Source organism: Tachyglossus aculeatus, chromosome 7 (assembly GCF_015852505.1).
Source record: "Tachyglossus aculeatus isolate mTacAcu1 chromosome 7, mTacAcu1.pri, whole genome shotgun sequence".
NCBI lineage: Eukaryota > Metazoa > Chordata > Mammalia > Monotremata > Tachyglossidae > Tachyglossus > Tachyglossus aculeatus.
In genome coordinates this window covers 49,457,051-49,480,252 of record NC_052072.1, presented here as the reverse complement: position 1 = coordinate 49,480,252, position 23,202 = coordinate 49,457,051, and the positions used below count along the sequence as shown (strand labels likewise).

Genomic DNA, 23,202 nt, shown 5'->3' with positions numbered 1-23,202 from the left:
ACTCACCCCAGGTCCAGAAACACCTTCATCTCCTCTGTGACCCTTTGGTCCAACAGGCCCAGAATCACCCTGTAAAAAAACAGAAAACAGACCTTGTTAAATCTTTATCTCCTCCTTTCCTTCTTCAGGTGACTGACTTCACTCCTTCCTCAGAAGGCAGTGACTCAAAGGAAAGCACACAAGCACCCTCAGGGTAGATATGTTCCTCAAAAGATGCTCAGAAGCAAAGTTCTCTGTAATAAACTCAGCTTTCACACCTACATCTAAAGATGCTTTGCTAAGGCTCCCCCAGCCTCCCTCAGGGCTTCTCTTGAAGTCTTGTATTCTGCAAGAAAAAATATATTCTAATTGCTCTTTTGTTCCTTGAAGGCTTTTCCTGGATTTGTCCCCAAAGTATAGAATTAAAACCAGTGGAAAGAATTAGAAACCAGATTGCCTTTTTGGAGCTATTTCTCAGCCTCTGACCCTCACTGCCTCACATCAGTTTGGAACAGCTTTAAAACCATGAATTTGCAAATCCGAACCCTGCCCTTGAATCATAATACAGTGAGGACCTAAATACATTTCACACCACTGTTTAGGCCCGAGGGAGGGTCATCCGAGTTAAACTAATCAGTCAAAATTATTTAATTGTCCATCTCTCCCTCCCTCCTGACCCAGGGGAGAGAAAACTCTTCCAGGTGGTGGTAGGAGTAGGAGAATCCACTAAAAAGGGAAAAGGTTTCTTTCTTGGCTCTCGATCAAATTCTATCAGTGCAAATTTGAGGTACTGAAAGTTATCCTCTGATTGAGAAGTTGATTAGAGTGGAGTTTCATATTTTGAGTTGCCATATAACAAATAGTAACTTCATGGACTTAGGCATTTTGGTGCTTAGAACCAAAAAAAAATCACAATAAACACAGAACCATGGGGATCTGGGACTAAACTTTTGAAAAAGTTCAGTGCTTCAGGCACTTCCACATTTCCAAGCAAGTCACTGAAGGAAAGCAGGCAACTTCCAGTATGACTAATAGTTGGACTCTTCACTTAGTGCCCTCTGGTCACGTAGCCTAGATTTAGATCTTGCCTCAAATGTTTGACTCAAATATTTCAATTTTTGTCCCCACTTAGCTCATGGTACTAGGAAGGACTTGTCTCCATTTTGCATCTTTCTAACACTTCAAGCAGAGGGAAAGGGAAAAATTAGGGAGTCTATTTTACATAAAAGCCATTTATCTTTTGGGACACATTTTTCCACGGAGTTTTTCCATTCTGAAATTTATAACAATACACTGTAAGCTCATTGTATGCAGGGATCGTACCTATCAACTTTGTTTTATTGTATCCTCCCAAGCACTTAGCACAGTGCTCTGCACACAGTAAGCGCTCCATAAATATGACTGACTGTGGTTCAAGGCCATCATGATCCCAGAATGTTTCCTTGACTTATTTCTTCCTTTTCAGATCATTCTTTCAGTTATGGTTCTCTATGTCAGATTGCCTATCCCTTAATAGGCAGGGATCATATCAATTTTCTTTTACAATTACCCTAAGACTAGTGCACAGTACATGGTTATGCACTTTCAGATTTATTGATACTATTTATACTGCTCAATGTGCTATGTCTCTGCCTAACTACAAAGGAATCTAGTTTGATTTTTATTTCTAGACTGCCATATCCTTTCGTAGAACAGTGCCACATATTTTACTGCCTCACAGAAGTCATAAAACAGCAACTCTTCTGAAAATAGGCAATCGCAGCAGGAGTTGGTGAAGTCACTGCTTGGAAAGGAAACTTTTTTTCATATGTAAGCTATGACCCAGTACACAGTCCTGATGGGTCATGGTTGAAATTCATTAGCCAAAATTCAATATGTTTTATTAGCCTCAACATAGGGCCTCATATTTGCAAAAGGCTAAAAAAAATATCAGAATGACTGACATGAAAAGAACAGACAATAGTCCAGTCTTTTACAGAATTCAATTACAATAACAGAGGTGCCTTTGCTTCTAAAAGGGCCAGATATTCTTAATGCATAAACTATTCCCTGGGAACAAAGCAGGTCCTTTGGAAATCAGGAGTATTCATTAAGCTGACTTTCAAGTATCAAACCCCTCCCTTAAAGGGGCTCCAGTCTAGAATGGGAGGAGGCTATAGACTTTGGATGACTACAACTTGCAACAGCTAACAGCTTAGTTTTAACTAATAAAGATGATCAAAAGCAGTTCACTCAAATAATCAACCATCCCTCCTGGGTCGTCAGACTTCCCAGGACAGCATAAGTTCAAATTTCATCATTTCTAAACAGAGGAAAGCCCCCTCATCCTGCCCACTCTGGCTTTGGGGGGACCCAATTTCTTTCTTTCCTGTGTTATAGAAGGGAGATGGAGAAAGGGATGGGGGAACTTGTCTCAGGTCCAACTTCATGGTCAAAGGATCTAATCGCTTGAGGCTACTGATATGGCAACCTCAGAGAAATTAAGGCAGGGGTTATAGTGTTTCATCTCCCTTCAGAGAGTGGGAATTTAGTTCAATGTAGAGTTTCCTATTTAATATTTTAGCATAATTTGCATGTTACAACAGCATTTCTAAGCCAATTCTGACCTGAGTGGATAAAAAAAAATGACATCTTATATTATTTGAGAATCCAGAATTCTGTTCACCACAGGATTATTTTGCTTCACTTCTGTTAGTCTGAGTCTTTGGGACCCAAAATTTCCATAGGGCATAAGGGAGAATCATTAAGGAAACTAGATGCCCTAAACCTTGAAGCTGAACAATTGGCACTTTTAAGTTAGTGGAGAAAACAGTCCCTGGATGTCTCCTGGAACCCCGACCAGTCTACTGTCGATGGGCACTTTCCAGGCCATTTCTGCAGATTTTGGCCCCAACAGTGGAGTCCTGTTATATCGCTAGGGGAACACTTCAAGGACATTCCCTGCTACTTTTCTGGTTTTGTACATTCAGCGGGAAGGGAAAAAAATGGAGTGGGGACAGACTCAAGATACTAAGAAATATGAAGGGAAGAAAACGGGAGCTGTGTTATATCCCCAGCCAAAGAAAACACGTATCAGAGTTCAGCTCTTTCAGATAACAAGGCTGCACACTGCTGACTGCCAAATTCCAGTCTTTTCCTATTCTATTCTTTTTGACTTGGCAGGGGAAAAAACATTTTCCTCCCCAGCATTTGGGAAAAATGTCTTGGGCAACAACAGCCTCTTAAATTTCACAAAATCTGACAAATGTAGTGGCCTGACCGGGCAAGAGTCTTCTGTCTCCAAATGTCAAGTGAAGCCCCACTTGTCATGGAACAGTTCAACTAGAATAAAAGAGTACTGCTTCCCTGTGTGGGATTTGCAGAATCCTTGTTCTTGGAGTTCTGTAATAGCAAGTGGTACTTGACACTTATTTAATAATAATAATAATGGAATTTATTAAGTGCTTACTATGTGCAAAGCACTGTTCTAAGCGCTGGGGAGGTTACAAGGTGATCAGGTTGTCCCGCGGGGGGCTCACAGTCTTAATCCCCATTTTACAGATGAGGTAACTGAGGCACAGAAAAGTTAAGTAACTTGCCCAAAGCCACACAGCTGACAGTTGGTGGAGCCGGGATTTGAACCCATGATCTCTGACTCCAAAGCCCGGGCTCTTTCCACCGAGCCACGCTGCTTTGCATTCTGATCTAAAGACCAGTCCATCTCAGGAGGGTGATCACTAATCTTCTGGTTCTCAGGTGACATCAGTAAGCAGAGGTCCTGGGGTCTGAATCCCAATTGCCAATATTTAGGGGACAAATTGTGTCCAGTAGTGAAGCAGCTTCAGGACAGTCCCCTGAACACAGGCCCATCTGTGTTGGACATTTGTTGGCTGGTGGCTTATTTTAATGAAAGTGGAATCCATGACACCTTCCCTATTTGGTAGGAAGGAGGAAGTCTAAGGAGATGAAGCAGTGTGGCCTAGCAGAAAGAGCATGAGTCTAGGAGTCAGGGGACCTGGGTTCTAATCCCAGCTCCACCACTTGTCTGATGGGTGACTTTGGACAAGTCATTTAACTTCTCTGTGCCACAGTTCCCTCATCTACACAATGGGGATTAAGAATGGGAGCCCTACATGGGACAGGAATTGTGTCCCACCTGATTATCTTGTATATACCCAACTTTTTTTAACAGTGCTTGGAACATAGTCAATGCCTAACAAATACGATTAAAGGAAATAAAAAGGTGGGACAGAAACAACATTATTCAGATCCTTCCATCTCACAAGTTCCCTTGCTTTTGGGGGCTGAAAACCATGCTATAAGAACATTTTTGGTGATATGAAGAGTCAAGAAATTGATTTGATTTCTTTACAACAGAAATTGGGCTGCCTTTCCAAGAAGTATTATGAAGGGATTTGCTGAAGATGAACTGGTCAAATAACTTCACAATTGGCCAAATTTTACAAACTAGGAGAATGAATCTAAACAGAATGAAGGCAAGATAAACATGGAGCAGACACAGAACTAGTTTCTGAAGATGAAACCTTATGGCAGTAAACAAGGCTCTTCTGAAAGACTACTAGGTCAAAAGGTATAAATGAATCTGTGACAACACTATATGCTGTCCATGAAAGGGTCTCAAAGGAAGATGGAAAAAGATATATTCCAATCTTCTTAGGAAGAGGATGTCTGGAAAGGTTGGAAAAGATACATAGTGGTCCACTGATTTGCTTGTCTATTTGTTTCTTCAAGATTTATTTTTACACTATTAATTCACTTTCCTTTCTGTTTGGTCAATGTTGTTGTTTTTTTTTTATCTGCACTCTTTTTCTCCTTATGCACTTGGTTCCAAAGCTGAACCTTAGAAAAAGCAGCATGTTATTGAGATTTCAAACTCATTCTAAAATGAGTTTTTTTTAACAGAAATGTTTATACTAAAACGCTCAAACACTATTTCAGCTGAATCCTCTTGATTTATTCCCTGCAAATTTTCCTTTTTGTTATACCATATATTTTATTTTATATTGTTGAAGGGAAAATTACGATTCATTAAACCTCAACATTTCATTGGAAAACAAAGCAGGGAGCATTACACGCCTGAATTCAGTTCATTTGGTAATTTTGCCCTAGCGCGGTTTGAACAGATGGAATTACAAACTTAAACTTCATTGTTTTCAAAGGTATCTTTTCTTAGCAAGATTTAAATTGTTTTATATTGTTTCGTTTTCTCTTTCATTTCAAATCCACAAGGTCACAGTTCCCCTGATCTTCAAAGCTCTCCTAAAGTTTCACTTCCTCCAGGAACTCCTTCCAGATTAATTCCCAACACTACAAGTCATATCAACCCAATAACCATCATTAGTACATATGTATTTATAGCTATCTTCAACACTTTTGTAACATATTCAATTTTACGTTCAATTATTATTTGTTCAGAAATTTCATGCTGACACATTCTACTACCTGTTATATCTTTGTTCTTTCTCCTGGTCCCAATATTGGTCAATACTAATGTTGCCACATCTTCTGCATTACACTATAGGTCCTTGACAGCAGGGAAAATATGCTCTGCTCCTGGTTATAAGTTACTAAGCTCTTGGTTCAGTGCTTTGTACTCCGTAAGTTTTCAATAAATGCTTTCGACTGATCGACTGTAGGGTCAACGGGAGAGATGGCAGGGTGGAAACTTCTGCCCCAAGGGCAGATGTGACAAGGTTCATTATTGAAAATCATTTGGTGCTTGAAATTAATAATCAACACAAGCACAGTGACCTTAGGATTTTGTTTCAGAGTAGCAAATCTTCCTTGAACCTCCTCTCCACTTCTTCCTTCAGTTTATTGGCCCTAGAACCAAGAAATCACCTAGAGAGACACATACTGGCTGTGGCATCCTGGGAAGAGGATACTCGAACTCAGGATTATGTGGACCTCTGGTGTTTGCCTGGAGATTGGCCTCCAGTATTCATAAGTCTCTGAGGTGTTTCAGTCCTCTCTCAGAATTCCCAACCAAGTGACTTGGGTTCAGTCAACTCTGGATTTGAAACATGATTTCCCTGGCACAACATGGCAACCCAGTCATCTCTGTTATCTGCCTCCCTGTAGCTGTTGAGATTGGGAAGGAAGAGGGGGCAGGCTGTTGTTGTCAGTACATGATTGCCAAGTCTAATGCTTTGGGCAAAGTTTTAAAGCATCAGAAGTAAAAAAAAAAAAATAAAAATCCCCCAAAGTAAAGAGGTATTATCTATACCAGAGGAGTAAGGGGAAAGTACATTCAGGATTGCAAGTACTCTGGACATTTTTTAAAAAAACAGTTCTTGGCAAAGACCTTCAACAAAAGGACTACTTGCCAGCATTGGAGGAAAACACGAGACAAGTCAACTTATTTAAAAAGATCCGTGAAAGAAAAATCTTTTAGATATCCGAAAAAGGAAAACAATGCATCAGGCCAAATATCAGAAAGGAACTTGTGACTACCCCTGGACTCTCAATTTTAATGAACACTACCATCAATTGTTTGAGCAAAACATCTATATTTTAGTTAAGAAGTCAAGTAGAGCCATTGCTTCCTCAGAGTTAGGGGCCAAGATCTCCCTCCACTTAGGATGTCACTTTTATATTATACTGATGGAATGCTTTTTCTCTTGTGCAGCAGGCATCAGTGACTTGGGTGGTTTCTATATTAGTACTCATCTGGAATAGGCAGATAATTCTTCTACAGTATACTTCCACACAATAACACCATGGTTACAGTGTGGTGTTGAGCAATAGTCTAAGCCCTTTAAAAATCCCCCTTTCCCTGTCGGTTACAACAGGGGCTGTCTGACATCTCGGGAAAAGGGTTTGTATTTCCTAGACAAATCCTACACAGCCCCGGTCAAATGCTAGCTACAGCCTGGGTCCTGCATCTGTATTTCATTTGTGCAATGCTGATTCTGGCTAAGGAAGACCATATTTTCACATGAGTTGGATTTATACGGACTCTGAGGAGCAAAGAGTGACTCACTGCTGAGTTCTACCCCAGGATATCAATTCTCTCTGGGAACCGGAAGGGTTTGTGGGATAGTTCAATTGGATTGATGATGAGCTGGGAAGAGGGCAAGACAACCAGGCACTCAAGAGTAGAAAATCCCTCTCTGAAAAACAGGAAACTTATAAGGGTTGCTTTACTTCAAACACGTACGTGGATATCAAGGAACTAACACAATATGTTAGTAAGGGGATTTCAGGGCAGAGAATTTATGTTTTTCTTCCATTGCACTCTCCTAAGTGCTTAATATAGTCCAATGCATTCAGTAGGTGCTCAGTAAATATAACTGACTGATTGAAATTGAATACGTATGGGTAAAAGGTGGACATTGGGAAAGGATGAGGAGAAGACATTTGCCACCACATTTGAATGATTTCTGCAACACTGCAGGATTCATTTACAACTTACTTGGCACTTCAGCTCTATAACTTTACCACACCTAGATTCAGTTTCTATGCTCAAATTCCACACTGGCTGTTTGATACAGCATGGGATTAACTTGTAACTTGCCATCTTTGCCCAATAACATTATGTGTGGATGTTTGCTGAACATGTGAGTCCCCCTTTTAGACTGTGAGCCCATTGTTGGGAAGGGACCATCTCTGTATGTTGCTGATTTGCACTTCTCAAGTGCTCAGTGCAGTGCACTGCACACAGTAAGCACTCAATAAATACAATTAAATGAATGAATGAATGACTATATATATACAGTAAGCACTTAACAAATACCATTAATATACATACACATGTAATGGTATTTGTAAAGCACTTACTATGTTCCAGACACTGTATTAAGCACTGGGGTAGACACAAATTAATCAGATTGGACACAGTCCATGACCCACATGGGGCTACAGTCTTAAACCCCATTTTTCAGATGAGGTAACTGAGGCACAGAGATGTTAAGTGACCTGCTCAAGTCACATAGCAGACAAGTGGCAGACCTGGGATTAGAATCCAGGTCCTTCTGACTTGCAGGCCTGTGTTCTACCCACTAGACTATGCTGCTTCTCTTATCACTCCATGAGTCCCATAGAGTCCATGCTTTAGGCCCCAATTGATTCTAAGTCAAATCTAAACTAGCTTTGAGTCACTAGACATTCTGAGCAGAATGCAGTGATTTTTTTTATGCACCCCACTTGGGACACTCAGGAAATTAAAAAGTAGTACATTTAAAATGTAATTAATTTAAAATATCTCTAGGAATACATTTTAAATAGTCATTCTGATGTTTGAAGAAGAACATGTACAATTTGGCAGGAATTTTGTTTACAACATCAAATTAAGTCAGCTCATTTCTCTAACTGGCTGCTTGTTGAGGGAGAAAAAAAATTCCTTCTATATTAAGACTCAGAGTTTAACTCCGTTCATTTTCTCCCCATTCCTTCTGAGAATCTGCTGAGTGTAACTGGTGGGATCCCCATCACCCACTTGCTAGAGAAAACAATCTTGTTAAAATAGAGATGCTGCTATGTAGATTTCACCATTTTCTGTGAAAAATGCCAGTTGTTCTCAGGAAAAAAATAAATACCTTATAACATTTGAATATGTTTTCCTCTAATCAGGGACATTCCATAGGACATTCATTTAATGGAATAGGGCATTCATTTCAAACTAATAAACCCACAAATAGAGAATGGTGTACATGTGTTTGGTAAGATGTCACTGATAACGTCAGGAGCTATGCACCTCAACTATTCTCTCTGAGTTTACTGAACAGATAAACATACTGGATCTAGACATCCTTTGCTGAATTGGGAATCACTACTTTTTAGGCTTTTTAGGCTATCTCTTTACTTATAGGTTTTCCTGATGGAAAAGTCCTTTTTCAGAGCATTGCTGCTCAGCAGCCAAGAAAACATAAGGGACTAATTTAGTCCAAGGAGGTTTTGTGAAGACAAATTCAAAAAAAATTTGAACAGATGTTTAAACTGATTTTAAGTAAGAGGGCAGCATTTCTGATGCAAGTTCACATTCATTGCAAGATAAAGACTAGGTCTCATGGGTTAAGAAGTAATTCAGAGATCAGGCGCCAAAGAGCCTGAAAATGGATAGTTTCCTAAAAGAAGCAGGCCATGCCTTTTCCATAAACACCACCAGACCACAAACCCTCAAAGTCCTGAATGATATTTTTATATCTTTTAGAATCTACATCATCATCACAGCTAATTTTTCAATTATGAAAGTGGGAACCTTAAAATGTATTGCATTTAAAACTGGCATTGGACAGAATGGAGACCTGTAGGCGTGCAATTAGTATTCTATAATTGAGCAATCAATAGTATTTATTGAGAGCCTACTGGGTGCAAAGTATTATACTAAGCACTTGGGAGTCTGTGAGTGGAATGATATTTGTCCTTAAGGAGCTTACAGTTCAGTGGGAAAGACAGCCACTAGGGTAATCACAGTTAGGAGGAAGACATAAGTGAATATGTTGATGAGTATTGGCTTAAGAAATTTGTAAGTCAAAATATGGTTGTTTGGTGCATAGTTTGCACAGAGGTGTTGTGGGAGTTGGGGAGATGTAACCACAATATCACAATAACAAACTTCTCACTTTGGATAATATTGACAAATATATACCTAATGGTATTTTCAAAATCTAACCTGAGATAATTCCAGTATGCATTTTTTCACATTAACAAACATGAAAGTTGGATCCCTGAGGCTCATTAAAGTCAGAGCACTTTCATTATCAAAATGAACATGTATGCTTTTCGGACAACTTTAGGTTTCCAAATCTGTGTGATTAATGTCTGTTACAATGGAGAGGGAGAGGACTCAATATGAAATTTTCCACAAGTTTTTATCTTGCACATCTTGTTTCAATTGTTAAAAACTTATCCACCTGCCAAATATCCAAGGGCACTTCCATCCTTTCCTCATCCACCAGCAATCACTGCCCTTAGAGGAGCATAGAGTCAGAAAGGAAGGAATAGGAAATGGGGCAGGCTGGGTAGAAACAAATTAGTCCTTTTTCTTATATAAAGTTTGATTTATCCCAACTGGATGCTAGGCTAGATAAATTTGGGAATCTGTTCTGTTTCTTACCGGGTCTCCAGTGGCTCCGACGCCTCCTTCTCGACCTTGATCACCTGGAGGTCCTTGTTCGCCCTGAAAAAGAAAAAGAGGCACAGTGATCCCATAGCATTCTAGGGGATACAGTTCTAACCAACAACAGAAAAAAAAAAAACCCAAAAAAATTTCAGGCCAACTTCCTAGTTCTAGGGAAAGTCCCAGATGTTTGTGAACACCTAAAAACACAATTATGTTGACCAGGTAAGGCTTAGATACTTTTCATAAAGGCAGAAACTTTTAGCTCTTCAAGACCTTACTAACTGGTGGGGGCATTTCAGCATTTATAGCCTTCCACTTGAGGTTGAAATAATTCCTTGTATTTATTTAGAGAGGACCACGGCCTTCTCTATCCTTGTTTAACAAGCTGGGAATGTGATTGGAGGCAAACAGCCGATATCTCTATTTTGCAGGGGGCTGAGCTCCAGGAAGGTTAAGAAGCCTCTTTGATTCTTTCCTTAAAAAGATCCTCTTAATATTCTAATGTCTTCTATTCATCCTGCCTGATATATTGGCTACATTTGAGGTAATCCAGTTCGCATCTGGAAAAGGGATTCAGTTGTTATCACCATTGCCTTGTAGCCACTGAGCTAACTCATATAAAGGAAGGAGGCAGCAGTCAATTAGCTGTCTGAAGCACAGGGGCTCAGACCCCTAAAAGTGCTTCAGTTGGTGTGAAAGTCCTGATTTCCCCTGTGCAAGACTCTAAACACGGGCTTTTCTGGGCATAAGGATTTGTAAACACAGTATTGCAATGCCTGAGCCTATCAAAATAATGTCTTACAGTGGTAGGAATGGTGTTTACTGATTCTTGGTTTAACTGGGGACAAGTATTACACTGAACACAGTTTGAAAAATACAGCTCACCAGAAGGGACTGAATAGCTCAGTTTGGAGTCAGGGTCTCTGAGCTGAGCAGGGGGAGTTTGAAGAGAGGCACTTGGCCCTGAGACGTTATAACTTCAGCTTTAAGAAGCTTGAAACTTGTGTGGATTTTATGCCTGTGTCTTTTCCTTTCCACGGCAATGGGAAGAAGGACTAAGTGGAGTCACCTACCTGTGGTGAGGGCAAGGTGTATGTCCAGTTCACTGTTGTACAGTGTGGGCATCGAGAGAAAAGAGTGGCTCAGAAATGGGTTTATTTTAGTGTGGGAGGGCATGTATATTTTAGTATCTTTGATCTTTTGGAATTTTAGTGTATATATTTTGTGAGGAGCAGCATAGCCTAGTGGCAAGGGCTTGGGAGTCAGAGGTCATGGGTTCTAATCCCAGTTCTGCCACTTGTCTGCCGTGTGACCTTGGGCAAGTCGCTTAACTTCTCTGTGCCTCAGTTACCTCATCTGTAAAATGAGGATTGAGACTGTGAGCCCCACGTGGGAGAATCTGATTACCTTGTATTTACCCCAGCGCTTAGAACAGTGCTCGGCACATAGCGCATAACAAATAGCATTATTATTATTGTTATTTTCAAGCTCTGCTTGAAAGAGTTTAGACTAGAAAACGAAAAACAATGCTCCCAACTAGACTTTATTCATTGAGCACTATCTCTGTAATGACTCAGTTGTTCCCTGAGACTGTGACAGAAAACACACCTTTTCTCAGATATCAAACACGGCATGAAGAGTTCTTTCCTCTCAGTCATCTTCTTCTGACAGTGTATGCCATGAAGTTCATTCCCTTTAAGGCCTAGAGAGACCACAGTTTCCCTACCTGCAAGGTCTGGCCAGTGAAACAGGAAACAACTTCACGATGTAAGCTCATTGTGGGCAGGGAACATGTCTAACCAAATCTGTTGCATTGTACTCTCCCAAGTGTTTAGTACAGTGCTCTATAAACAGTAAGCACTCAATAAATACCACTGTTAGACTTAACACAAAAAGAGTGTAGAAAGTCCTTAGGGAAAAATTATTTCTAGGTTGTGGTCTCTTATGAGGCAAGTGCCTTCACTATAGTGCACCATGATAGAAGCAGCATGGCTCAGTGGAAAGAGCCCGGGCTTGGGAATCAGAGGTCATGGGTTCTAATCCCAGCTCTGCCAGTTGTCAGCTGTGAGACTTTGGGCAAGTCACTTAACTTCTCTCTGCCTCAGTTACCTCATCTGTAAAATGGGGATTGACTGTGAGCCCCATGTGGGACAACCTGATTACCTTGTATCTACCCCAGTGCTTAGAACAGTGCTTGGCACCTAGTAAGCACTTAATACCATTATTATTATTATTATTATTATTATTATTATTAACTGTAAGCTCATTTTGGGCAGAGAATGTGTCTGTTTATTGTTGTATTGTACTCTCCCATGTGCTTAGTACAGTGTTCTGCACACAGTAAGCACTCAATAAATACTACTGAATGAATAAATGAATGGGAGTAACAGAGTGGACTCAATGCCAAACAAAGCCACCTCACTTGGTGGGAGTAGTGGCTGTGAGGTTGAAGGCGAGGGAGTGGGGGAAGGTTTAGAGACAGGAACAGAGGAAAAGACCAGTATCCACATCAATTCTCATGCTGTTTCCCGTGGTCATTCCATTACTCCTTTTTTGAGTGGAGATTAACTCACCCATTTAGACAATTATCTGCTAGAGACCACATTTACAGCAACAGCCCAAGACGGAACTATGGATTATATCAAAGTCCAGGGGAAAGAATTTTAGGGTGTCCACGGGAGGGAACTTCTGGCAAAAATAGGGTTTTCACAGGCCATTATGGAGTGAACTCCCAGAGCAGGGCGTCACTAGGAACAGCCTAGTACAGTATGTCCTATTGAGTGATTATGGTCTTATTCATCGCAGCTAGTACCTCTTACAAGTGACTGTACCTTATTTTCCACCCTCCTTGGAAAGAAGAGTGGCATCACCCAGTATGTGTTGCATGTTGACTTTGGACAGGGGAGTGCTGTTGGCTGCCTGGCATTATATATTAAGCCGTTAGATGACTCACTTCTGTGGCAGACAAGCCAAATACTTTCCTACTTATTCCCCGCCTACAGTTAGGAACATGCACCCTTGTTAAAAACTCTAGGTGACATTCACCCCGCTAATCCCACCATACACACACACAGTTTCCTGCCTCCCACCCAGGTTACCCATAAACTTTCCTAATGAGTCACAAGACATGAGAGAACTCAGCTAGTTTCCAACTCTTTGCAGCCATTACTACTTACAAGAATACCAGAAGCAGAGAATTTGTAAAGTGCTCTTTGATAGCTAACATTCAGAAAAATCCCCAAAGGTACACATTTGAGGATTTTCACCAACAACACTTGTGTGGTTCCTAGTCTTTTTGTTCTTCTTTTGTTCTCATCTGGAACCTCAGATGAGATTCTTGGTTTTAACTCGTTGCTTGAAGAAGGGAAACACAGTTTTCCCATGATGATCTTTCCTTATATTCTAAACTGGACTCTTCGGAGCCAAGACACATGGACTGTCTGGTTCCACGAATACGGTCGAGTGTTAGGAGCAAGAGTCTGGAAATCAAAAGATCTGGGTTCCAGTCCCAGCTATACCCCTGGCCTGTTGCTCTCTGAGTCTCAGCCTCTTCATCTGTAAAATGAGGATAACACTTGCCTCTCCATACCTCAAATGGGATACTGTGAGGATAAAATGAGATAACTGATATCAACGGGTTTTAGAAAAGTAAAAGGGCTCTGCAAAAAACAAGGCATTCAGCAGAGCTGCTGGAAAAGTGAAGTGACATATTAAAGCTACTGAATTTGGGGGAAGGTTTATATTCTGTCACCTTCACTTTGCCATTGGGTCTCTGCACCCTTCCAATGTGATGCCCTAGTTTACACTGTAGGAAGAATTTAAAATAAGACAAGGCAGGCTGATGCTGAACTGTCCAACTCAAAACAATCAAAATATTTGATGACTCCAGAAACTATAATCAGCCTGACAATGTCAGAATCAGTCACTGTCAAAAAGTCTTGGATATGTCATGGAAAGTATTACTCTCTCTCTCTCTCTCTGGAATTATTTCTAGACAATGCCAGTTTTGATACAGAACCAACATGAGTTCCAAAACAATGACATGGAGCTATGATACTGAAGAATTTGAAACCAACAAATTTAAAAATAAGTTACCGGATCGCCTCTTGGTCCACGGGTCCCAGGTGTGCCCTGAGGTCCTCTTTCTCCAGGGCCACCCTGTTGGAGAGAGGCACAATAAGAATGAAATCTGAATACCATCGGCAGTTAGGGAATGAAACTGAAATTCAGCAGGGAATAATGATATCAGAGAAGCAGCATGGCTTAGTGGAAAGAGCATGGGTTTGGGAGTCAGAGGTCATGGGTTCTAATCCCAGCTCCGCCACTTGTCAGCTGTGAGACTTTGGACAAGTCACAACTTCTCTGTGCCTCAGTTACTTCATCTGTAAAATGGGGATTAAGACCATGAACCCCACCTGGGATAACCTGATAACCTTCTATCTCACCCAGCGTTTTGTTTAGAACAGTGCTTGGCACATAGTAAGTGCTTAAAAAATACCACCATCAGAGATAAATGGGCAGAGATAAATGGGCCTGCAATCTAACTGGCTTTCATGTATAGCTCTAGGACAGACATCCTGGGCCTAGGGACTTACTGATTTTGCCCAAGTCAGCTTCAAAGAGTGTTGCAGCATTCAGGCTTGACCCTTAAGTCACTACTCAACTTCAAGCCTGTTTTCTTAGCGGCCAAAGTTTTAAGAGGAACTGTTGTTTTAAACTATTCACAATGGGAGCACCATGCATGTCTGCATTTCTAGAGAACATAATTTGGCAAAAGCCATCAATTCCATGACTAAATTGGGAAGACCATGAAGTAGGTCAGACCCGTTAAAGCAACATTACTTACCCTTTCTCCCGTGGGACCATCTGGGCCAGCATTTCCCTGAAATGGAAAGAAAAAAAATGAATTGCCATTTTTCTGTTTTTCTGTGCCTTAACATCCAAGAAAAGGAGAAAGGAAATGTATGCCACTTACTTCATCTCCTAGTTCTCCTTTCTCTCCAAGGGGACCTGGATCTCCTGGTTGGCCCTAGGGACAAAAGGATATGAGTAACTTAAAGGAAATTCATTCATTCATTCAATCATATTTATTGAGCACTTACTGTGTGCAGAGCACTGTACTAAGCACTTGGGAAGTACAAGTTGACAACATCTAGAGACAGTCCCTACCCAACAGTGGGCTCACAGTCTAGAAGGGGGAGACAGAGAACAAAACAAAACATATTAACAAAATAAAATAAATAGAATATGTACAAATAAAATAGAGTAATTAATACAAACATACATACATATATTCAGGTGCTGTGGGGAGGGGAAGGAGGTAAGGTGGGGGGATGGAGGGGGGTGGAGGGGGAGAGGAAGGAGGGGGCTCAATCTGGGAAGGCCTCCTGGAGGAGGTGAGCTCTCAGTAGGGCCTTGAAGGGAGGAAGAGAGCTAGCTTGGTGGATGTGCAGAGGGAGAGCATTCCAGGCCAGGGGGATGACGTGGACTGGGGGTCAATGGTGGGACACGTGAGAACGAGGCACAGTGAGGAGATTAGTGGCAGAGGAGCGGAGGGTGTGGTCTGGACTGGAGAAGGAGAGAAGGGAGGTGAGGTAGGATAGGGCGAGGTGATGAAGAGCCTTGAAGCCGAGGGTGAGGAGTTTCTGCCTGATGCGTAGGTTGATCGGTAGCCACTGGAGATTTTTGAGGAGGGGAGTAACATGCCAGAGCATTTCTGGACAAAGACAATCTGGGCAGCGGCGTGAAGTATGGATTGAAGAGGGGAGAGACAGGAGGATGGGAGATCGGAGAGGAGGCTGACACAGTAATCTAGACAGAATAGGATGAGAGCTTGAACGAGCAGGGTAGCAGTTTGGATGGAGAGGAAAGGGCGGATCTTGGCAATGTTGCGGAGGTGAGACCAGCAGGTTTGGGTGACGGATTGGATGTGAAGGGTGAACGAGAGAGCGTAGTCGAGTATGACACCAAGGTTGTGGGCTTGAGGATGCTCTCCTGGTCCCAGGTGATTAGAATGTACTCAATGAGTTTGCTTGAGAATTCAGGGTTCTTTGGTTTTGGTCATTTTACCTCATCTCCAGGGGGTCCTGTATTTCCTGGTCTTCCTGGTTCCCCATCAGCTCCAGCTACACCCTGGAAAAGAAATCAGAGGGGTCAGGAATTTCCCTAATCTATCAATCATATTTATTGAGCACTGTACTAAGCTCTTGGGAAAGTACAATACAAGAATTAGTGGACATGTTCTCTGCCCATAATCAGTTTACAATCTACAGGGGGAGACAGACATTAACATGAGTAAATAATTCATAGTATATCATTTAAAGATATGTACATAAGTGCTGTGGGTTTGGAGGTGAGGGAAATATCAAGTGTCCAAAGATTACAGATCCAAGCACACAGACAATGCAGAAGAAAGAGCGAGTTGGGGAAAAGATGGATGAATGGAGGAAGGCCTTTTGGAGGAAATATGACCTTACTAATGCTTTGAAGGTGGAGAGAGTGGTGGTCTACTATATGTGGAGGGGGAGAGAGTTCCAGGTTAGGGAGAGGATGTGGGCAAGAGTTTGCTAGGAAAATAGACAAGATAGGAGAACAGTCAGTAAGCTAGTGTTAGAGGAAATGGAGTGAATGGGCTGGGCTACTGAAGGAAATCAGTGAAGTGAGGTAGGATGGAACAAGCTGACTGAGTGCTCTAAAGCCGATGATAAAGTTCCAGCTCTGGCAGCAAAGGGCTGACTGCATTGTAGGGATTTTCCTGGTCCCAAAATTGTTGTGAAGACACCAGCAGGAATCCCAGTCCTAGTCAAACAGCAAAAAGGTGCCTTGGGCTGCCACACTGTTCTGGTGCCCAAGGATGTGGTCCTCAGCCTAAGTCCTACATGGTGTGGACCCTGGAATGACCACCCCATTCCTCCCCCTTTCCCTTCTGCTAGATTTGCGTTCAAGAGTCTCTAGTTAAACAGTACATGTTAGAGGGCAGACTTCAGTTATTAAGAAAAACAACCAAAACATAAACCATAGTTCGTGTTAGTTATATCTTGCTTCAGAAGTATTTTCTCCCTGAAATTGTGTGACCTAATCCATAAACTTTAGGATGAAACCAGGAAATACCAACAGAGGAACAATGGACCCAGATTCTTCAAAGTGCTTTAGTCACATGAGGTAGGTACTAGGGAGATCCATTTTCTCTTTCAGACTACTAGGACACCAGTTAATGTGCCACAGGAGTAGTCAAGGTCATTAGAATTTAATGAATGCAATCTGTGTGCTCAGCACTGACCTAAGCCCAGGTATTAGGCACAGTCCCTACCAGCGAGCCACTTGGAGTCTAATTCACCAAAGGGCAGCCTGGCAGCCATTATGAGAAGCAGCGTGGCTCAGTGGAAAGAGCCCGGGTTTGGGAGTCAGAGGTCGTGGGTTCTAATCCCAGCTCTGCCACTTGTCAGCTGTGTGACTTTGGGCAAGTCACTTCACTTCTCTGGGCCTCAGTTACCTCATCTGTAAAATGGGGATTAAGACTGTGAGCCCCACATGGGACGACCTGATTACCTTGTATCCCTCCCAGCGCTTAGAACAGTGCTTGGCACATAGTAAGCACTTTACAAAAGCCATTATTATTATTATTATTATGAATGAATGTGCCACAGTGAGTCTGACAATGGGAAGCAGGCCCTGCCTGGAGCAGGGTGGAGGCTGAAGCCTAAATGCTCCTAACAGTCCTTTCAGGGCATAAGGCTGTTTACTTTTTTTTAAATGGTATTTATTAAGCACTTACTATATGCCAGACACCATGCAAAAGACTGGGGTAGATACAAGATAATCAGGTTGGGCAGGATCCATGTACCACATGGGGCTCACACTCTCTTAATCTCCATTTTACAGTTGAGGTAACTGAGGCACAGAGAAGTAAAGTGGCTTGCCCTAGGTCACACAGTGGATAAGTGGCAGAGCTGGGACTAGAAAACTGTGCTTCTAGTTCTACCAGTTTTCCCCTCCCCAGCAATCCACGATCTGTATCTTCCCAGCCTCCCACTGCTCCTCCCCAAAGCTGCCCCAGATCAGTTCCCTCCTCACAGGTTGCCACAAGATGGATGTTGATTGGTCCAAAACCTCATAAATGTGCACAGAAAATTCTGTTAATCATGCCACCCCCTTGCTGTTAGCATAATAAATAGAAGACAGACCAATTACTGAATCTCTTAATTCCTTACTAAGATAAACAAGAGCATTTTGAATGGAAAAACAACTTACCTTTTCTCCTTTAGCCCCAAAAGAGCCTGGATCTCCCTTCGGCCCAGGGGGTCCCTGCACTCCCTATTAAAACAGAGAATATTGTTACTCAAGGCACAATGGTACCAATTTTCATTATGGGTGTTAAATTTACACAGGTAACTGTTAAGCAATCTATCTACAAGATAAGAAAAGAATATTTTGATGGGCATGTCTAAAATGGTTCCAGTCTTAATATTCTATTAAATACCTTCCTAGAGTTGGAAAGATTCATTCAAGCGAATATTTCCTAATAGAAGAAAAAGTGACCAAGTCTTGGAATATGTTTCCGAGTGATAAATAAATCATTACTAAAAATTTACTGCTGAATTATTACAATCCCACCCCAATTCTGGATCATGAGTCCTGGACTGCTAGCAGAAGGAAGGGATTGCTCACATGTTTTCTCACTCCTCTCCCTACCCTAGCCACGATGCCACCTGGTTTAAACCTGCTATAGCCATGATATTCATCTTTTTAATTTCAGAAAAATCACACTTACATCAAATCCTGGTGATCCCTTGCAGCCAGGTAGCCCAGGAAATCCAGTTTCACCCTAGGAGGAAGGAGGGAAATAAAACTTTAAAATGGAGGTTCCCCTCAGCATCAACATTTATGTTTGTCCTAGTCCTGTCCTTAATGCAATTTTAGGGGGTGGGATAAAGCACTTTTCTTGGTAATCTCCTGATGTGTGGCACTTTAAGATCCAAACCAAGTCAAATTATATCTCATACCTAAATGTGGGGCTTTAGGATTGTTTGAATTTCCTCAAAAAACACAAGTTTAGAAATTCAAGCATTAGAATTTGCTGGCCTCAAATCACCTGTTTCCTCTAGTTTCTGCTTAGCACGTCTGCAAAACCAAGAAGCCCAAGGCCAGCATGCATCTTTTTGAAACTCTTCCCTGGAAAAATGAGAAGCATGAGGATTCATGCCTCTAAGTACTGTTTTCAGCTACTTAGTTTAACATTGTTAATTTGGATTATTGAATTTGTTTTTTATTGTTTTGTATTTCACTGGAATTGTTCTATGTATTTGCCTAGGAGCCTCTTATAGGGAGCTTGCCTATTCTGTTTCTCTTGTATTCATCCCAGTATACAACACACAATAAGTAATTAATAAATCCCATAACTAACCCTTCAATGCTCTTAACTTTTAATCACTAATGGATTCTGTCTTTCTCAATGCAAGTTTTACCTTCATGCCATCAATGCCATCAATGCCACGCTTGCCTTTCTCTCCCTGAAAGCAAAGGAAGCAAGAGAAGGGACATGATTAACGGTCACAGCAGTTTAAAAAGAGAAAACAAAACACCAAAATATGAGCAATACTGACCTTGTACCCCTTCGCTCCTCTTGAACCCTGTAAATGAGAAGAAAAAGAGTTAAAAAGTGGCCAGATTTTCTCTCGCCTCTCTCCAAGGACAATGTCTGCCTGGATGTTGCCAAATCAATCAATAGTATTTACTGGGTGTTTACTGTGGGCAGAGGATTGTATTATGAGCTAGGGAAAGTACAATACATTTGGAAGACATGATTCCTGTCCATAAGGATCTTACAGTTTACAGACAGCCTACAGTCAATCAATCAATCATATTTATTGAGCACTTACTGTGTGCAGAGTAAGCGCTTACAGGCATATGCTGCTATGACCCTCAAGGGTCAGTAGAGGAGCAAAAAAAAAGAAAAAAGGTGGTATTTGTTAAGCGCTTTACTAGGTGTCAAACAATGTTCTAAGTGCTGGGGTAGATACAAGCTAATTAGGTTGGACACAGTCCCTGTCCCACATGGGGCTCACAGTCTTAATCCCCATTTCACAGAGGAGGTAACTGAGGCACAGAGAAGGTACGTGACTGGCCCAAGCTCACACAGTAAACAAGTGGCGAAGCTGGGATTAGGACGCAGGTCCTTCTGACTCTCAAGCCCCTGCTCTATCCACTAGGTTAGGCTGCTTTCCTAAAATGAGAAACGAAGGCCAGAATGACATCCACAAATTGAGGAGGGTGTTCTCCAGATTTTCCACTTGGAAAAGATGTCAGGAATCCTAGAACCTCTAATTAACTGGTAATACAAAGTGGGATATCCTAGTGACACATCAGTAGCCAGCTGACTTTTCTGTTCCCAAGAGTTGGCAGACATTGACTACGAGAAATTCTGAATGTTTGGGCTCAGGTTTTATTCACCAGAAGAGACTTAACCACGGGGGTACTGAGGGGAACAATCTCAAACTTACCGAATTTTTGAATCGGGTCTACGCTGAACCGGCTCTCTGAACCTCTACCAAACTCTACGTTGCACAGTTTGTGTGTAACCGGAGCAAATTGGAGGAGGATGGTCATTTATGGGAGGCTGAAGAGGTGTGACATTTATCCTTTGAATGGCCAATGTTAAGCTAAGCACAAGGTTCGGGATAGTCAGATGACCAGGAAAAAAACTGAGCCTATGACCACTGCTCCCCTAGTGAATGGGGCATACTCAGTATGTTGAAGCAGGAAAAGGAGAGAGAGGTACATCACAAAAGAATCTGAAGCCAAGCAGCCCCCCTTAGGCAGGGCCAAGACCAGGGTCGAAGAACCCCACACTCACCTTTTCCCCTCGGCCTCCTTTTTCACCCTAAAAAGCAAAGGAAAACAGAGAGGGAAGAAGGTATTTAATAATCACAGAATGAAAACAAGCCTCCACAAAAAATGGGACAGATGAAAAATGCCCGACTCTGGAGAGGTGACACCTACCTTCATTCCCTGGTAACCAACGGGTCCAAGATCACCTGGTCTCCCCTAAAACAGAAAGAAGAACAACACAAGTTAGAAAGTGTAAGGACTAAAGTGGCCACCCAACGTCCCTACATGCCCCTGATCCATGGGGTCATATTTTCCCTGGCTCAGGGGAACAAGCTGTTCCTCAGTAACCAATAGGACTCTCAACTCTGGAGGCTGCACAGAGCCCATAATTGCTTGTTGATAATCCAGCTTCCCAGAAAAAAGACAAGCTGAGCATCTTCCCTCAGTCCCACCTGCAGAAGAAGGTGCCTCTAAGTGGAACATCTCATCTATGCTTTTCCCTTTGGTTGAATGAGAAATCTTGTTTTAAGGGGGCAGCAAGCATATCCATCCCCTCTTATGTAGGGGGAGAAGGAGTGTGAGTCAATGTTTTCCAAATGAGAATGTTAAATTTTGCAGTTCTTGAATGGGAAAAGTATCCATTCCAAGTGTGGGAAAACTATACCCTCAAGGTCATTGAGCTTAGTAAAATCAACCCTGTAACACTGCCCCTGCTGACTTCGGAACATGCTAGATAAGGGCTCCAGATGTGCCCCATGAGGCTGATGCGGGGAAGTTTGAGTCAGAGGATTGCTTACAGATAGAGCAATTATTTTAGGTCTGGAATGATGTGGTTTTATGGTGGCTGATATTCTTGAGGATAACCTAGAAGATGTCTGACCACATCTGAACAAGCATTCCCCCTCAGCCCTTCATTTGTGTGAGCACAGAGGGCTGAGGAGAACCCAGGAGGAAAGAGGACTGTCCATATCACTGTACATCTCCATCCCAATCTCTTTTTCCTTCTGTCTCTCAATATCTATTGTTGCTCTTGTCGATAGTATTTGTTAAGCACTTACTGTGTGCCAAGAACTGTACTAAGTGCTGGGATAGATACAAGTTAATTAGGCTGGACACAGTCTCCGCCCACATAGGGCTCACAGTCTTAATCCCCATTGTACAGATGAGGTAACTGAGGCACAGAGAAGTTAGGTGACTTGCCCAGGGTCACAGAGCAGACAAATGGCAGAGCCAAGATTACAGCCCTGGTCCTCTGACTCCTGGGCTCGTGCTTTATCCTGTAGGCAATGCTGCTTCTCTACATCTGTATCTGTGTTCTTATGTGAAAAGCAGTGATTGTCACTGGTAGAAGGGGAGGGAAAGCTCATTAGGGTTATCTGTAATAATAATAATAATAATAATAATGGCATTTATTAAGCGCTTACTACATGCAAAGCACTGTTCTAAGCGCTGGGGAGGATACAAGGTGATCAAGTTGTCCCATGGGGGGCTCACAGTTTTCATCCCCATTTTACAGATGAGGTAACTGAGGCACAGAGAAGTTAAGTGACTTGCCCAAAGTCACACAGCTGACAGTTGATGGAGCCAGGATTTGAACCCATGACCTCTGACTCCAAAGCCCGGGCTCTTTCCACTGAGCCACGCTGCTTCTCTAATGACACCATTGCTGCATTTCAATGACTGAACAAAACTGTGAGAAGTTCCAGGAAATGACTGGGATTCCAATCTAGATTAAGTAAGGATGCAGATGCATCTGCATCGTTCTGTTCACTACTTTGCTTTTTTTGCCTCTCTAAAATAGTTTTGTTAGATTGTTCATCTCAACCTTTTACACGATATATAGTTTGGATTTAATACTGAACATTTATATGCTAACATGCAGAGGCAAAAAAGATTTGAAATGCTTTTCACAGAACTTTTGTTTTCTCAAACTATGCTGATTGCTAACAAACAGGCTAGAGACATGAGAAGAGAGTCAGCGAAATGAAGTTCGCTCCAGTGACAAACCATGACCAGCTTTTTGGGCAAGTTCTGGATTTCTCTGGAATTCCTTTCATAGAGTCAGAGAAAGAAAGTCTTAGATAATAATAATAATAATTATTATTATTATGGTACTTGTTAAAGTGCTTACTATGTGCCAAGCACTGTACTAAGCACTGGGGTAGATACAAGGTAATCAGATTGTCCCATGTGGGGCTCACAGTCTTAATTCCCATTTTACAGATGAAGTAACTGAGGCATAGAGAAGTTAAGTGTCTTGCCCAAGGTCACACAGCAGATAAGTGGCAGAGTCAGGATTCAAACCCACATCCTTTGACTCCCAACCCCATTCT

General features: G+C 41.9%; 1 protein-coding gene across 1 annotated transcript in view; it reads right to left on the bottom strand.

Annotated features, from left to right (window-relative positions):
- COL6A1 (collagen type VI alpha 1 chain) overlaps positions 1-23,202 on the bottom strand; it is a 72,802-nt gene that overhangs the window by 27,866 nt on the left and 21,734 nt on the right. Inside the window, exons 10-21 of the mRNA XM_038749244.1 lie at positions 21,041-21,085; positions 20,895-20,921; positions 19,645-19,671; positions 19,507-19,551; positions 18,813-18,866; positions 18,293-18,355; positions 16,112-16,174; positions 15,018-15,071; positions 14,889-14,924; positions 14,138-14,200; positions 10,037-10,099; positions 7-69 (exon numbers count right to left, since the gene is read on the bottom strand). Coding sequence (XP_038605172.1) covers positions 7-69; positions 10,037-10,099; positions 14,138-14,200; positions 14,889-14,924; positions 15,018-15,071; positions 16,112-16,174; positions 18,293-18,355; positions 18,813-18,866; positions 19,507-19,551; positions 19,645-19,671; positions 20,895-20,921; positions 21,041-21,085 — 603 coding nt within the window. The remainder of the gene's footprint in view (positions 1-6; positions 70-10,036; positions 10,100-14,137; positions 14,201-14,888; positions 14,925-15,017; positions 15,072-16,111; positions 16,175-18,292; positions 18,356-18,812; positions 18,867-19,506; positions 19,552-19,644; positions 19,672-20,894; positions 20,922-21,040; positions 21,086-23,202) is intronic.